Genomic DNA, 17,538 nt, shown 5'->3' on the forward strand with positions numbered 1-17,538 from the left:
CTATGGATGTGGAAATGTTCTGGGGTTGGAAACACTATGTGAACTTAGAAATGCTTAACATAGTACTTCTCAAATGTTTTATAACTGAAGCACTCTCAGTTATAAAACTGAGGTTTTATAACCACCTCACCCCAGCAATGTCTGTTCTAGTGGCTGTCTGCTGGTATTCATTTGCATCTTTTTAGATTGTGAGCCCTTTTGCGACAGGGAGCCATTTAGTTATTTGATTTTTCTCTGTAAACCGCTTTGTGAACTTTTAGTTGAAAAGCGGTATATAAATACTGTTAATAATAATAATAATAATTTATTCATTCATCTAAGTTCCATCTCTAATTTATTTATTTAAATTTTATATTTAAATTTTTTTCCGGCCCTCCACACCACGCCAGATATTTGATGTGGCCCTCTGGCCAAAAAGTTTGGAGACCCCTGTCTTAGGGCATCACAGCACAGTCACAGGGGCACTGTGGGATGTCCCTGTGGCCCTTTCTATGTGTTCTCTTAGGTGCCACCATCTTGGACCTCACAACATCTTGTGAGATCCAAGATGGCAGCACCTAAAACTTGTGAGATTTCATGGGATCCAAGATGGCAGCCCCTAACTGAGCTGAGAGAAAAAGTCTGCAGGAGCACTTTGATCTCAATAAGTTTGGGAATCACTGCCTTATGGCCTAATTGCACACATGACAGAGGGTGTGCGGCTGCTATCAACCTGCACCCTCCCCACACACACACACACACACCCCTTTCCTTGGTACTGTTTGGTAAAAGAAATGCATAATATGACATCACCACTTTCAGAACTTCCCCATCCACTGCAAGCACCAGCCAATGAAGTGGAGGAGAGGCAGGGCAAAGTTGAAGGTAAAAGTGTCATATTGCATGTTTCCTTCAGCCATGCATCAGTCGTCAGTGCAAGGTTACTGGAAGCCATGGGGTAAAATCCTGCTCTGGGTCCCATATCTCACTGGGCCCTGCCTGTTTCTTGATGGCATATTGGACACTACCAGTGCTACTGGTACTGAGGGATCAGGGGTCAACCACATCAACTGGACCATTTGATGAACGTGGGTCAGTACATTACCTGACCAACCTGCAAGCCAGCCCCACATGCAAACCATGTAGTTAAACTTTGCCATGAATCTCATAACAGATCCTTTGATTTCTCAAGGGTTTTTTTTTTTAACATTTGGAAGAATAAAAAGGTAACAAATATTGGTGAGGGAAAATATTTATTTAAGTATTTTTGTATCCCGCCTTTCCCTCTGAATAACATTGTGTACTTGTGGGGAATGCGTGGCCAAGCAAATACATTGTTCAGTGAATTGCCCTGTTGTACTTCCTTGAGAAAAAGCGTCTTTCCACATATAATCGACACAGACCAATCCAAAATGAATCACGCGGTTCAGATTGCATGTAGGTAGTATTGTCAACTTTTCAAATTGCATACAACTTTGTACCTTTAATACCAGCTTCATTTGCAGGAATTTTCAGATAAAGCTTTCCACTGCATATAAACAGTATTGCTACAAATTATACTGCAGGTACAGAGCAGGGAAATCTTGACGGTCCTAGTTATAGGCTTGTTTAGCGATATTAGAATCATTAATGAAAACTATAACAGCCTGAACTTACAAAGAATGGGATGAGACCAGCAGCTTTATCCTCATCTAGGACTTTCCTGAGAGCTGAGCCACGCACAGCAAATTTCTCATCTGTGGGAACGTGTTTAATCTTCACTCCAGCAATCAGTCCATCTTTTTCTACTGAGCAATGAGCCTGCAATGAGACAGGAAGATTTTTATCTAAAATCACTTTTAGGCAGGAACTTTTTCCCTATCACCCAAGACCCAGAATGTAACAAAAGCTTGGCTATTCATTGAAATGCAAGATGTCACACATGGCCTGGTTGTGTAGTGCATGTTCATCATCACCCCATCCTTCGTGAATGAATCTTGGCTTATCTTGGCAAAGGAGGGAGTGGTAGTTTTCCTGGGGGAAAAGCAGCAACCTCAACTCTCATGCATCTTCTGCATCCATGAATGGGAGCCTTCTCCCTGTGATGATGAAGGGACCTCTGGAGATAGCATATTTGTTGATGGGGAAGGTGTCTATATAAGACGATGTTAGAGCAGTTCTCTTGACTGCGATAGTTGTTCAGTCACTATCTCCTCCCATCCACAAAGGGGGGCTGTGATTTGAGGATGAGCTGAGGAGGAAAAGGCACTGATGGAGCAGTCAGGAAATGAGAGAGTCACTCCATTGTTGCTTCTTCTCTGCAACTTATCTGCAAATGAGAAAGGTTTCCAGAAGAATCCCATAAAGACACAGGCCCCTGAGAAAGACTCCCATTGGCAGATAAAATGGCCAAGAGAAAGAAGCTACAGAGCGATGCCCAATCAAGAGCTTCATGCTGTTGCAACCACATGAATAGGGCCTCAGAACTCAACAGTGGGACATCTGATGATTCTGTGCCCCTGGAAACTGCATGAGTTGGTCAACTCCTGATACCAGGTCCAGTTATATGTTCCAATTTGGCAGCTTCAGTTACAGCATTCTGGACCAACTGAAGCTTCCAAATTTTCTTCAAAGAGAGCTATAATCTAACCTGGATGTGATTAGGGCATAAATGACCATGGCCAGATCTTGCTTCTCAAAGGAAGAGTGCAGCCAGTGTGGGTGCAGCATACCCACCCACACTGGCAAAAGCTCATGGCCACTGCTGCCACCTGGCCATCCAGGATTAAGGCTGGATTCTGAAGTACCCATCCATAATCCATGAACAAAATTTTCAGGGGAGAGTGAAACCTTATCAAAACAAGCTAGCCACTGAGTGCTTATTTCTAGAACCCACAACCAATAGAACCTCTGTCTTCTCTAGATCAATGTTTCTCAAACTGTGGGCCGGGACCCACCAGGTGGGTCGCGAGCCAATTTCAGATGGGTTTTCATTCATTTCAATATTTTATTTTTAATATATTAGACTTGATGCTACCATGGTATGTGACTGCATTTGAGGAAATGTGACAGAACAGGCTACTATGAAGATGCTTTTTACTCCTGGGTCAGTGTGGGTAGGATTACAGGCTAGGATTGTTAAAAATTTCCCTGCTTGATGATGTCACTTCTGGTCATGACATCACTTCCAGTGGGTTCCGACAGATTATCATTCTAAAAAGTGGGTTCCGGTGCTCAAAGTGTGAGAGCCACTACTATAGATTATTATTTTTTTATTTGAGAAATTTATATTCTACTTTTACCATGTCAAAGCAAATACTGAAGGCAGCTTAAAAGCTTTATAATAAAGTACAAAGTATCACAACAGATAAAAAGAAAATCAAACAATCATTAAATATTAATTTTAACATTACATAGTGAAGCGTAAACCAAAACAGAGCAAATATCATTGGGCCAATGGGATACAAATTAGTCCAGGGAAGTAGTCAAGTCACAGCCAAATTTCAGAGGCACAAAAGGCTTTAAAGGTTAGAACTAGTACCTTGAATTGGGACCAGAAGCGAATGGGCAGCCAGTGTAGCTGCTGAAGCCGTGGTCTAGCTGAGTCATATCGTCTAGCCCCTGTAACCACTTGAGCTGCCCCATTCTGCTCTAATTGCAGTTTCTGAACTGTTTAGAGGGCAGCTACAGGCAGAGCATGTTGCAGTTGTCCAGTCTGCTAAAGCATGGGTCACCATACCAGGTCCAAACAGCTCAAGTATGGTCTCAGTTGGCACATTAGCCTAACCTGGGTGAACGCACTTCTAGCAACTGCTGCCGCCTGGTTCTCCAGAGAGTGCTGAGAGTTCAGGAGAACTCCCAAAGCTGTGCACCTGTTCTCGTAAGGGGAGTGCAACCCCATTCAACTATGAAAATCTCCCTTCAGTTGCTATCATGTACAGCGTACCAGGGATTTCTTAAGGCAGAGCCAAACAGTTGCGTGTCTGGAGCAAAGAACTGCTTACTGATCACAGCAGGGAAGACTTCAGTTTGCAAATGTTTGCATGTGTCATTTAAGTCATCGGTGTACCACATGCAAGTGACACACTGCCAGGCAGTCTTGTTAAAACCTGTGGACTAGTAATTTTAAGGCACAAGCTATCCTACCAAAAGGATACTTTTGCTCTTAGGTGCGGACAAAGAGCTGCCTTTGGCACTTACACCCAACTCTCCAGAAGTACTATCTAATTTACATCTGGAACTTCACCAAGCACTGTCTCTGTGTCTTTCAGCAAAACATCACATGAGAACTTTGCATTGTAGGTGCACAACTGAAGACACACAATTTCTACTTTGATCACTCAAGCTGTAGGCCTGCTGAGTTTTGCTTAAAGAAAACATAGCTCAAACACATTAAGAAAGACCTAAGGAAGCAGCATTTGACCATCAATGAGGCAAGAAATATCACCAAAAATCACAGAGTAGAAGCATGTCATAAATGATACATGGATCCCAACAGCACCTACTGCAGGGCATGGATTAAGCTTCAGTTTGTTCACCGTCATCTATCCAAAAACCAACACCAAATACTTGTTTAGAATTTCCACAGGGACAAAGATGGAAGACTGAATTAGATGTCATCCATGTGCTGACATCCTAGCCTAAGTCTATTGATGCTTTCATTCAGCATCCAGGATGGGTAAGAGTCAAAAAACATACAGCAGGCTTGTCTTTTTATTACACAATAGACTGACACACATATATGCACCTATTCCATACAACCATTACTGATGTTGTCCTAAAACAACCACCTTTGGAGGGGGAAAGGGGGAAATGGTAGAATATCACACCTCAACTCTGTCATTTTCTGCTCTAGCAATATGTCTCCTTGTTAAATCTGTTTTTTCTTCTCAGGTTCAATTTTCTACCTTTCTTTTTGGATTACTGAGTCACCCAGTTATGAACTCAATGCAGGAGAAACTGTGAGCTTCAAAAGGTCAGAAATGTCTCAAGGCGAATCCTCCATACAGACACAAAAATCCCCTGACCTTCTGTAGCTGTGGAGGGCTGTCATTCCTCATTGAGGATCAGCCGTCTGCAGGCTAAAGAGCAGATGGGAGGGAGCTCTGTCCTTAAAAATACAATGGATTCAGAGCTCTGTGATTGGGACAGCATTTCAGATTGGGACAGAGTGGGACAGGAATTTCAAAGGCTCCACAGAGAAAAAGGAATCTTTATTGTCTCCATCACTTGAGCCCTTTCTTACTCCTGCCTCTCGTTTCATCTACGAAGTTAGACTTTTTCACATACATACCTGGAGCCTAAGCATTCAGAATAAATACTGGGAAAGAAATCTAGTGAAAAAGGAAGAAAAAAACCAGATTTCTTTGAGTCTGGTCACCTTTCATTTATCATGGCAAAACAAATTAATACAACTCATACAAAGCAGTTAAATAGTATTATGATTGAATTGGGCACTTTTTACTATGTGATCAAATGGATTTCCTCAATGACACCTGGTCAAGGTGTTCTATTTTGCATATGAGGCTGAAAGGAAAAGAGTACCATGTTCTCTTGGTACATAGAGTACCATTATATTGGCCCATAACTTATATTAATGGTCATTGTTTTTATGCAGGTGCTTACTTTCATTGCAACATTTAAATAAGGGCCTTTCTTTCTTTCTTTCTTTCTTTCTTTCTTTCTTTCTTTCTTTCTTTGAAAATACATTTGGGAATCTCATATTATCAGATGTTGCAAAACCAGGGGGATTATTAAAAATAAAATACGTGTAGGTCAAATTAAAAAAAAAAACATTCTGCTGTTTCGCTGACATTTAGAGAATCAAATGTCATCTTTGTTGGAAGAAGCTACACTCATTGACTTCCTCTGATAGAATCAGTATTTTTGTAAAATGTTAAAAGGGTAAAAAGGAAAAAGTCAACATTTGCTTTCATTTAAGTTCAAAGCTTTTCCTGATCCTGGTATGGTTGAGAATTGATACACAACAATGGCTGCTAAATGCCAATCACACTGAAAGAGAATTACTTTGGCACAAGGTCAGTTTACATAAATGGTTTTGGAGACTTTGGGCCAGTTTTGAAGTTACTCACTGACTAGATTTGACACTGAAAACCTCTACCTCATGTGGAGTGACACTGAAATATCTCATTCCCTTATGTGCTAGTCCATGATTCTCAAAGCTAGAGTGTAGGAGTACTCACCTGATCAGAGGTATAAGCCACCAGTCGGCCAATGATGTCTCCCTGAGTCAATGTTCTATTTTCGGACTGGACACGCTGAATTGCTTTGGTTCGAGCAGCAAGCATTGCCACCAGGGTTGCCTCACTGGCAGTGCCCTATGGTAGAAAAAAGACAGCCTCAGTGGGATAGGGCTAGACAATGTCCCACCCATCGCCCTGAAGAGCATGTTAAAGGTGTAGGGTACTACTAACATGCTGCTCCAAACTGAGAAACAAACAACACAGCAGGAAGTACCATTGCTTTCCTCTGCTGTGCTGATCTTGTTGCCAAACAGTAATATTCCCCCTACTCCAAATGTATGAGTTGCAAAGGATTGGAGCAGCAGTGCTCTTATCTAGAGTGCCACTCACCAGAAATGCATTTGTGTAGAAGTGCGCTTAGCTAAGTTCAGGAGGAAGAGTCAGATAGGAAATCCTATATGGGCAGTACTGTTAAAATTAAGGGTATAATTCAACCAAAGTTAAGGATGTTTGAGTGATTTCAATGGGCATTTCCTAAATCTCTCTTGTTGAACTCAGTGGGACTCAAATGCTTAATAATGGCTGGCTGAGGCCTTGGTAAAACTATAGAACAGTGATTTTCAACCTTTTTCATCTCACGGCACACTGGCAAGGCACTAAAATGGTCAAGGCACACCATCAGCTTTTTGACAATTGACAAGGCACACTGTGCTGTCAATGGGGGCTCACATCCCCCAAAGGTCCTATTGATAAATGACCCTCTCCCAAATTCCCACAGCACACCTGGGGACCATTCGCGGCACACCAGTGTGCCACAGCACAGTGGTTGAAAATGGCTGCTATAGAGTAAAGCAATAAAAATAAAAATTGCATAGTTGTATGTATTGAAAGCTCTGCTGAAAGAAGTACTTTTTATGTCATACACTCTACTGTACATACTAAGTAAGGGCCCAATCCTATCCCATTTTCCAGGACCAGTGTAGCCATGCCAATAGGGTGTGCACTGCATCGTGTGGTGGGGAGGCAGTCACAGAGGTCTCCTCAAGGTATAGGAACATTTGTTCCCTTACCTTGGGGCTGCATTTCAGTTGCACCGGAGCTGGAAAGTTGGATAGGATTGGGCCCTAAACTGGCTAAGATACTCTTCAGTACAAGCAAGCAATCATGGTGGCCAGGCTGAAAAGGTGGCAAGAATATTTGTGAGAACAGCTATTTGTGTCAACCAGAGCCCCAGGCAGAAATATTATTTCATTTTTTAATTTTACTAGAGTCATCTTTGAGGGAATGAAAAGGCATTCTGTATTGATTTAGACTGTCAAATATAATTCAGGAACAATTTTCACAAAATGGCACTGCAATATTCATTTGGTTTTAGATCAAAGAATGACTGACAGTCTAATATAAAACCCATCTTGATTATGTCCTTTCTTGTTTTTGCTGTTATTGTAAAGTGTGAGACCAACACCACAAATTGCCTCATCTCCTGCAGCAGCATGGACAGCTCTGACGCTCGTCCTAAAGTCCCTAAACCAGGTAATTATCAGTGTCTTGCAGAATTATAGGCCATCAAGAATTGATAACATAAAAGGGCAACATTTCCAGCCAGCTGTTAAACAGACAATTGTCCATTGGCATCGATACAAAATTGATGCTGTTGCAAGTTGAAGCAAAGGAATACTTTCATGCCACTTGTAAAAGCAAGTGACTGACACAAACCTTCAACAGTGAGTGTAGGTTCCACTGGCGTTATTCCAGAAGCGTGGTGGCAAAGTGTACTTAAGGGAGGGCAAGCTTTTTCCCATATAGTATACTTCATATTCATGCTCTCACCTTAAACATAAATGAAACTGAACCCAAGGGGAACTGCTTTTGTGTGTGTGGGGGGGGGGGGGTATGTGAACAAGCACGCACCCATACTTGTGTGCATACAATAGAGGGAGAGATGCTGTTTATTGATTGATGATTGATGATTTAAAAAACAACAACACTCAAAATATGAAAAGTGACTTTCCTTCAAATCACACAGGGGTCCAGAAATGGGAGGCTGAGATACTTGTTGGGGGATGCTTGCACCTCCCCCTTAGTGTTGGCTATGTGGAAGGGGATGAAAGTTTGGCCAGCGGTCTCGGTAATCTTATGGATCCATATGGTATCTTCAGTGTACACAGGGTGTTTACATAGAGTGAGAAGTTGCTGCCTACAAGGCTTACAATCTAAATATAGTGACACATAAATAATGACACAGGGAGATATACTGCAACCGAGGGAAGCGAAGGCAAGAGCAGACAGGGGAAGCAAATGCAATAGTTTCAGTTATACCATGTACTTAAGCCTAGTGATAGTAGGGAAGGTGGGAGAAGGTAGGGAAGTGGGACGAGGGAAGGCATCACAGAAAAGGTGAGTTTTGAACAGGGATTTGTGTGAAGACGCTTCCTACGGGTATTCCAGGAGGCTGTTCCAAGCACACGGGACAGCAAGGGCTGAGTCATTCAAGGGATGAGGGGACCTTAAGGCATTTAAGGGTGGCAGAGCCGGAAGAGCAAAGGTTACATATGAGCAGGAGTGTAGCAGGATATCAGAGCTGAGTGGTAGGGAAGGATAAGGGCAGGAAGAGCTTTGAAGGCAAGGAGCTAATAGTACAGCAAAAGGAGAAGAAGGATACCTTTATCTACCTTTATTTAGGAAAGTTCCTTTTGATAAATACCGTATTTTTCGCTCCATAAGACGCACTTTTTCCCCCCAAAAAGGTGGGGGGAAAAGTGTGTGCGTCTTATGGAGCGAATACTGCAAAAAAAAGTGCACGTTGGGGACCTTAATGAAGGGGGAATCTTCATGCCAGTTTATGATCCCATTCACCCTAATAAAGGGAGGGATCTTCATGCCAGTTTATGATCCCATTCACCCTAATAAAGGGAGGGATCTTCATGCCAGTTTATGATCCCATTCACCCTAATAAAGGGAGGGATCTTCATGCCAGTTTATGATCCCATTCACCCTAATAAAGGGAGGGATCTTCATGCCAGTTTATGATCCCATTCACCCTAATAAAGGGAGGGATCTTCATGCCAGTGTATGATCCCATTCACCCTAAGAAGGGGTAATGGTTCAAATGTTATTCTGTTATAATTTATTAAATATTTTATTACACTATTTGGTTCAGAATTTTTTTTTTCCCTGTTTTCCTCCTCTAAAAAATAGATGCGTCTTATGGTCAGGTGCATCTTATGGAGCTAAAAATATGGTACATGTATGTCTTGTGCAAGTTTATCCATTTTATATAACCTACAAGTTGTGGGTGTTTTCTTTTGCCAATTCTGAATATCCGTATCAGTTTCTATCCCGTCTGAACAGAACATTGGTCACTGAGATCACAAGCTTGCACCTAGCTCATTCTCCAGTTGCAGCTTACCTGGATCACTCCACCTCCCTCTCCATCCTTTCCAGCCAAGAACTGTGGAGGCAAATTGATCATCTTCCCCAGCCAATCCAGCATGACTGTCTCTAGTTCTGTGCAAGCTGGACTTGAAGCCTAGAAGGGAGGATCACATGAAAAAAGGAACTGAAAGCATGCTGTGGCTCCCCTTAAGTATTTTCACGTGTTGTACATAAGGAAAAAGAACAATGAGGGTCAGCCTGCCACAGAAAAAGAGTGAACCAATCACTGTATACACCTAGAAGTACTATAATGACAGGGGCAGATGCAAGCAGTCCAAAATCACTCGTGCACTGCACAGCGTAAAGAGTCAAAATGCCAGGCAATGTGTGAATCAGCCAATTCTCTTACTCCACACCAGGGGTACCCAAACCCTAGCCCTGGAGCCATTTGTGGCCCTTGGGGAAGCCAAGTCTGGCCCATGGGGAGCCCCCAGTCTCCAATGAGCCTCTGGTCCTCCAGAGACTTGCTGGAGCCCGCACTGGCCTAACATGAGTACTCTCAGTGCAAGGGCAGACTGTTTGATCTCTTGTGTGGGCAAGGACTCCCTCCACTCCTTGCTGTATCATGTCGGTGAAGCGGCAGCAAAGGAAAGGCCAGTCTTGCTTTGCTTTGCGCAAGGTCTTTGATAGGCCTTGACCTATCATGAGGACTTTATTCATCCATATAAGTTCCATCTTAAATATATTCATTTATGTAAATTTATTCAAACTTTAATGCAAATTAATTCTTTTTTCCCCAGCCTCAAACACAGCTTCAGAGAGATGATGTGTCCCCTCCTGCGAAAAAGTTTGGATGCCCCTGCTCCGTGCTTAATAGAGCAGCATCAGAATGGGCGTTGTACGAGTCACATGGGCCAGTTTCCCACTGGTTTGCTGGCAGCAGCTGGTGAGGCGGTGCATCTCCAAGTGTCAATAGGGAGGACGCATTCTAATAGGCTCAACAAAGAGGTAACAAATATAGATCTAATTTATTTCCCTTTTTAAAAAGCAAAAAGGTAAAGCATAATACATCCATGGGAAAACAGTGATAGATGTAATACATAAACTACAATGAACTACATATTTGTGAAGACATTTCTGTGGAATTGTTACTGGCAATAAATTATAAATATTTAGCATCTCATTAGAACTGACTGCACCATCCTCCCCTCCCCTGCAAAACTGCATTTGTGCAATAGCAATCAATCTGCATATACAATTACAGCCCAATCCTGGCATAGCACCAGGTTTGCCAGCACAATGAGGGTCCTGCCATTGCGTCAGCCCCTTCATCAGTGGCTGCTGCTTGGCTGCCAATGCAGCAATCTTAAAGCCACACATCACCAGCAGAGTGATACAAACCAGTTACTGGGTTCTGCTGGTGGAGGGACAGGATAAGGTGGAGCTGGCAGACACCAGTTCCCAAACCCCCATCCTGGGCCATCCATGGCCCCCAGCAGGTTCCTCAGAATTATTCCAGCAACGGACTTGCATAACTTGCAGACTTGCGACTCATAGGGGATCATGTGACAACTGGGAGAATAAGATAAATCTGCCCTCTCTTACCCCCTCACTGGCCTCTTTTCTGGGACAAAATATAGGATGCAGCAGATGTTGCTGTTGTGGCATTGCATTCTGCATGCCATCACCAACTAACTTCTCTAATGAGCTCTCATAATAAAACATTTGGAATAATTGGTGCAGGATAGGGAATACATACAAGGCAGGAGTTCTTAACCTTAGGTCCATGGTCCCTTTGGGGGCCCATGGGTGGACTTCAGGGCATCAGTGAGCCAGGTGCAAAAATGTTTGTGTGTCTATGTGTTTATATGCATTCCGGGAAGGGAGTCCATAGGTTTCATCAGACTCTCAGAGGAGTCTGTGACCCAAAGAACATGAAGAAGTATTAAAGGAACATCTGTCTGTATTACACAGCAGCATCCTGAGACTGAACAGATTAACTGTATGACTGGAATCAATGTTTGTAGTGGCCCTGCTCCTGTGACTCGAGGTACAACTTGATCTGCAAACCTTTCTCCAAGCTATAAAAAGATTCACTTTAGGATTTCTGCAGATCAAGCTGTTAAAGAAACAAGTGACCAGAAGTTTTTCTGCTTCATTCGCAGGTCTTTCTAGTTTGCACTTTGAAGTGGTACAGTCCAGGCACAGACCTGGGCGAAATGGGTTTCCTTCTGTTCTCCACAAACACATGTAAATTCCCAAAACGGCCTGAAGAACCACATCTATGTAACATTTGAATCCTTACATGCATTTCTTTGGACACGTGGCAAAAGATCTTCTGTAAAGTGGTCAGTCAGTGTGTGGTTGAGAATGGCTCAAGCCTGCTTTGAATCTACAGAATTAAATGGAACATTCCAACATGGGATCTTCCTGGTCTGAAATCTTCCTGTGGCAGGCTCACAAGGAACTTACCCAAGAAAAGCCAATACATCCTATGCCCCCAGACAGCAAGTCAGCTAGAAGAGCTGGGAATGAGCTGGCGGTAGGGAAGTAAGCAAAGAAGTAAGGACTATGCCAGTGAGTCACCTGTGGGGGGAAAAAACAGAAGCAAGTGCTTAGCGGATTAAACAGCAGACAAGGCAGGACAAAAAAATATCAAACCTGAGAGAGCCTTAACATTTATGAGAGCATATTATTGCTCTTTAATAAACAAGGGGCCAAGCTGACACTAACTGGGCATTCAGCAGAACATGTTTTGCAGAGAGCCAGTGTGGTGTAGTGGTTTGGGAGGTGGACTTAGACCTGGAAGATCCAGGTTCAAATCCCCCCTTAGCCACAAAGCTTCCTGGGTGACCTTGGGCCAGTCACTTTCTCTCAGACTCACCTACCTCGCAGGGTTGTTGTGAGGACAAAAGGAGGTGAGCAGCTGTGTACACAGCCCTGAGCTCTTTGGAGAAAGGGCGGTATAAAAATGTGAAAAATAATAAATAGTAATAAATATGACAGTGCCACACTCACACAACAGGTGACAGCCTTCTGAAGCAACAGAGAAATGCCGAAATCCTTGGCATGGCCTGCGCTGTCCTCACACAGAACTAGCTTCATATCTGACATTAATATTTCTAGAAGGAAGGAGGCTATTTTTCAGAGCAAACATTAGTCCTGAAGCTGCAATCAGAACAACAAACTGGTGCAAAAAGGGTGAGCTTTGCAGGAAGCTCCCCCTCCCACTACTCCAGAAAGACTCTCTTTCATGCTGAAAAGGTTCAGCAGAGAACATTCAGCTCAGCCCGAAGCAAAACAAGACAAGAAAGGAAAGGGTACAGTCTGTCTTTGTGCAGGGCAGGCAGAGATGCATTGCACCCTCCTGGGTTTCTTCAAGATAGAGGCCCTTTCTCTTGCCCTCCCCATTCCTAATGACTAAGCATTTTGCTAGAAAAGAAATAAATGACACATTTTAGCCACATCATTTCTTTGAAGTGGAGGGACTGGACGGACACAAATAAAAGTAAAGCTGACACTGTGTGCAGAAGAAAAAGAGCTATCACTAATAATCTGAGATAAAGCTCAGATAAGGCATGGTTGTTGCACACCTGGTTTGTTCCTATTTGAAGCCTGTAATGCAAATGTCTCAGATGGTTTCCAGCACAGGTTTAAATGGAAAAGACCATTGTTCCAAGCGACCCAGGCGAGGTCCCCTAGACAGAGAAATGGAGACACCAGCCCCAGGCCCTTGTGACTCATGTTGACATCCTTGATGGGGAAGGTGATTAACACTAGAACTAAACGCTTTGCAATAATACTTAAGGCAATGACTCACTGGTCAGGGATCAATCAAATTAAATTGCCACTTTCCTTTGACCGAGTCCATGGGCAGTTGGACCCTGAAACAGGAAATAACAGTGGGAAGAACATTTGAATCCTCTCTGCCCTGTTTCTTTCTCCAGATCACTCCCACACAGCTTTTCCTCCAATGCAATTTCAAGTTCATGTTTGTGAGGGATTTGGAGGAAACAGAAATGGTTAAGTGTCCATTCCATGCTGATTCTCTTTTGCTACAGCTGCTTTTCTAAAGTTTAGGAGTCTATCACCGGCGTGTACAGGATATGGAGTTGGCCCTTAGAAATGTCCTTCTGATCTTAAAAGCATCCTTGCTGGGCTAGCCCAAAGTTCTGACCCTGTCCAGCATTGTGTTTCCAATAGCAAATCGCCAGGTACCTCTAACTTGAAGTGGGAATTTCTTTGTGCATGTCCTCAACAATCTGAGTTGGGCAGACCCCTTTTAGAAGGGGGAATTGCCTCAGGCTTCACAAATGAGGACATATCCCCATTGTCAAACAGCTCACTCCAATGCAGAAAAAAAGTTTACAATGCTGGAATCTACGAAGGTTTCTGAAATCATGATCCGAACCTAGTTCTTCCTCATATGAGCCCAAATCTCTAGCCAAGGTACCAAACTGCTCTTGAACCTAAAACTACAATGACAAACGGCTCTGAAGAAAGATATTGTGTGCTGCGGCAATTTCTACCAACATGGAAGAGGAGGATTCAGTCATTCCCATAAGCACACGTCACTACTGATCAAAATGACTGCTGGGTGATTTTAAAAAAATTAATTTATATTCTTCAGAGTTCATCTCTAGTTCTGTTATTTAGATTATTACCCCAGGCATAATGATCTTCTCCACATCTTTGAGGATGTCTTCAAACCTCTCAGGTTCCTCAGGAGCAGAGTCTGGGATGAGGGGCCTCAGGTAGCCTGGCTCCACATCAGGATAGACCTGCCTCGTCTCAATCTTCTCTAGATAATCTGCAACATAGTCCACCATTTCTTTTCCTCTTTTTCGAAACTCGGAGACATCCATAATAAGGCTTCAGAATAATCTAAAAGATATTAATAGGCAGATTTTTTAAACATACAAATGAAAATTGATCTATTTTCTACATACATTAACACCCCAATCCTATCTCCCCACCCCACCCCCACCGGTGCAGCCATGATGAAAAGGGACAAGCTGTATCCAGTGAGGGAGGTTGGATCATGAGGCTTCAGAAGGGAAAGGGGTTTTTTAAGCCTCCTGTTCCACAATGGGTCTCCTTCGGCTTGTGCAATTTTGTTCCTCATTTTCTTTCTCTCTTTGATCCCTAACCTATGCATTCCATTCAGAAGGAAGTCCTATTTTAGTCAGTGGAGGCAGAGCTTACTCCCAGGTAAGTATGAATAGGATTGCAGCCTTTGACTTCCTCTCCACATTCTAACCCCACACAGGCCTTTGTACCTTCCAAATCCTACCCCCACAAGCACACCTTCTGTCCTCTTTTCTGTCCACCCAGATATCACCCACCTGACCCCTTCTTTCTCTTTCTGAGTTCTGCCCCTGCAGGTTCAACCTCTCCTTTCCTCCTATATCATCTCCCCCAAATAATCTGGGGCTCTGCTACTGCAGCTAAGGCTCCCTTCCCTGTATCCTTTGGGTTAACTAGGGCTACTGTGTGCCAGGTGTGTATGCAGCTGTTCTCTTCAATTGGATGGGTTAAGCTGGCCCAATGACCCCCCCCTCCCATTGTCTAAACATGTGAGGGAAGGATCATCTAAGCAAACCCTCAACATGTAGTTGAAATGCTACCTTAAAGCTGTGTTTCATTGAGGGGTAGTTAATCCAAACAGCCTTCCTTCCCTCATGCAATGAGGTGATGGTGGGAAATATGCCAAGTGGGCAAGAAATACATGCCCACGCTTCTCCCCATCTGATTAGGGTGGTCAAGAAACATATCACTCAATCTGGCCTCAAGCCTCCCCAAAGTGGCCGCAAGCTTCCTTCTTCTAAGTCTGTGTTCAGTGTGTTCCCATTTTGTTGTCACCTGATGTCACCAGACCCGCTGCATGTAGATTAATAAAGTTTACTGAATATTCAAAGCATCCCACTTATAATATCAAATGAGGATAGTCTATAAAATACTTGCTTACCAACTTAAATACATTTGATCATATGGCAAAAGGGCTCTCAAGTTAGATTTAAATGAATCAAGAAAGAGAAAGTTACACAGTAATGACATTATACTATTCAACTAAAATTAACAACTAAAACTTATTAACTGCAAAAAGCTTAAATGAGGAGTCTTAAGAGTAAAGCAATACTTCAGGGGCTATATCATCACATAGCAATTAGGCAGTGGAGTTAACAATAGGAAGGAAATCAAGGAAGAATCTGTGCAGTTTAGGGTGTAATCCAGCCCTTCACTTGAGCTGGCGCAAGCCCCTTGTGAGTCAGCTAGGTCGGCGCATAGAGGCGTACTGGCCTGCAGAGGCTGGAATAAACCTCCGCGCTGACGGAGGCACTGAGGCTTGTGTTAGCCTGGCTGGGCTGACACAAGGCTCTGAGGTAGTTGGGAGGTGGGGAGGAGGTGGGAGGGAAGCGTTCCTGGGTGAAGGGCGTGGGAGGCAGGGCTGGGATCCAGCAGTTATGCTGGATCCCAACCCCCGTTCCCGGGGAGATTGGAGTAACTTCAAGCCACGCCGCTCTCCTCAGACTTGCACCACCTCAAGAGGTGGCACAATTTCGAGGAGACCCATAGGGGAAAGGGCGCCTTTCCCAGAGGTAAGGGGAAAAGTTTCCCCTTGCCTCTGGCTGAGTCGCTTTTGGCCCCTATCCTGCACTGGATACAGTGCAAGCCTTCTGGCTTGCCTGTTCCAGCTCAGGATAGGATTGCACCACAATCACCAGATTGTGGATTGCACCAGAAACACCACAGCTGCCTCAAAAAAAAAAATACTAACAGATGATTTGAAACATCATAATGTCCTGATGTCCACCCTAATGTCTTTATTATCAGACCATAACAGGAGCCCTACTGGATCATGCCAAAGGCCCATCTAGACCAGCTTCCTGTATTTTAGTGATCCAGCAGATGTCTCCAGGAGCACTCAAGTCTGTGCTGGCAAATTAGCCAGCATATACTTGAGAAGCCCCATTGCGGGGCTTGGGGCCTTCCCCAGAGGATGCTTCCCAGTGGATATAGTGGAAGCCACTTTGGCGCTGCTGCTCCAGTGGGCGCTGGGAAGCTCAGGATTGGGCTGCCCCTCCTAAGGGAGGTACCGGAGCCGAGTAATCATTTTGGTCACTCTCTTCTGCACCTTTTCCAGTTCCGTTATATCCTTTCTGAGATGTGGCAATCAGAACTGGACACAATACTCTAGCTGTGGCCTTACCATCAATTTGTACGATGGTATTATAATATTGGCAATTTTATTGCAGGTGGAAAGTCCATTGTAATGGCAAATAAATTAAAACAAAATTAGCACAGCACAGAGTGAATAAAATACTTCTCCCTGATGTGCTAATTTTTTTACCTGCAAGATAAGAGCATAGGAGATCAATCAAAAATAGCATTTCAACTTGTCATGAACTGCAACAGTCTGTTTTACCACCTGAGCATTCTATAATCCAGTGGTTCTCACACATTTAGCACCAGGACCTACTTTTTAGAATGAGAATCTGTCAGGACCCAATGGAAGTGATGTCATGACCGAAAGTGACATCATCAAGCAGGAAAATTTTTAATAATCCTGGGCTGCAATCCTACCCACACTGACCCAGGAGTAAATCCCATTAACTATCATTGTTAAAAGCATCTTCACAGTAGTCTGTACTTGTTGTAAGAGGTGACTAAACAGCCACCAGGTAGATGGGACTCATTAGCCTGGGAAGGCAGCTCATCTGAGAGAAGGAAAACTCTGATCCCAAACCTCCACTGCCTTGTGGCTACATCCAGTTATGGAAAAGGTTTCAGGAGTCAACCTCGAGGCAAAATCCGGAGCCAGAGTCCCTGAGGTAGTTCATGGCTGAACACAGTCACGTTCTGGCAACTCCTGCGACACCACTTGAACCAACCGTATTGACTTCTGCCTTTCCATTGGACCATTTCAGCAATGTGGAGAGGGGGGAATTTGCTGCATGGGTAACAGTCTATCCTCCATATCTACTTTCATGCTCTGGAGAGG

The 17,538-nt window shown here is 43.6% G+C and overlaps 1 protein-coding gene across 1 annotated transcript in view; it reads right to left on the reverse strand.

Annotated features, from left to right (window-relative positions):
• Nucleotides 1-14,401, reverse strand: part of DDC (dopa decarboxylase) — a 37,444-nt gene extending 23,043 nt beyond the window's left edge. The window contains exons 1-5 of the mRNA XM_066626943.1: nucleotides 14,201-14,401; nucleotides 12,009-12,122; nucleotides 9,571-9,690; nucleotides 6,162-6,296; nucleotides 1,636-1,779 (exon numbers count right to left, since the gene is read on the reverse strand). Coding sequence (XP_066483040.1) covers nucleotides 1,636-1,779; nucleotides 6,162-6,296; nucleotides 9,571-9,690; nucleotides 12,009-12,122; nucleotides 14,201-14,401 — 714 coding nt within the window. The remainder of the gene's footprint in view (nucleotides 1-1,635; nucleotides 1,780-6,161; nucleotides 6,297-9,570; nucleotides 9,691-12,008; nucleotides 12,123-14,200) is intronic.
• Between the last annotated feature and the right edge of the window lie 3,137 nt (nucleotides 14,402-17,538).

The sequence above is a fragment of the Tiliqua scincoides genome, chromosome 5 (assembly GCF_035046505.1).
Source record: "Tiliqua scincoides isolate rTilSci1 chromosome 5, rTilSci1.hap2, whole genome shotgun sequence".
Taxonomy (NCBI): domain Eukaryota; kingdom Metazoa; phylum Chordata; class Lepidosauria; order Squamata; family Scincidae; genus Tiliqua; species Tiliqua scincoides.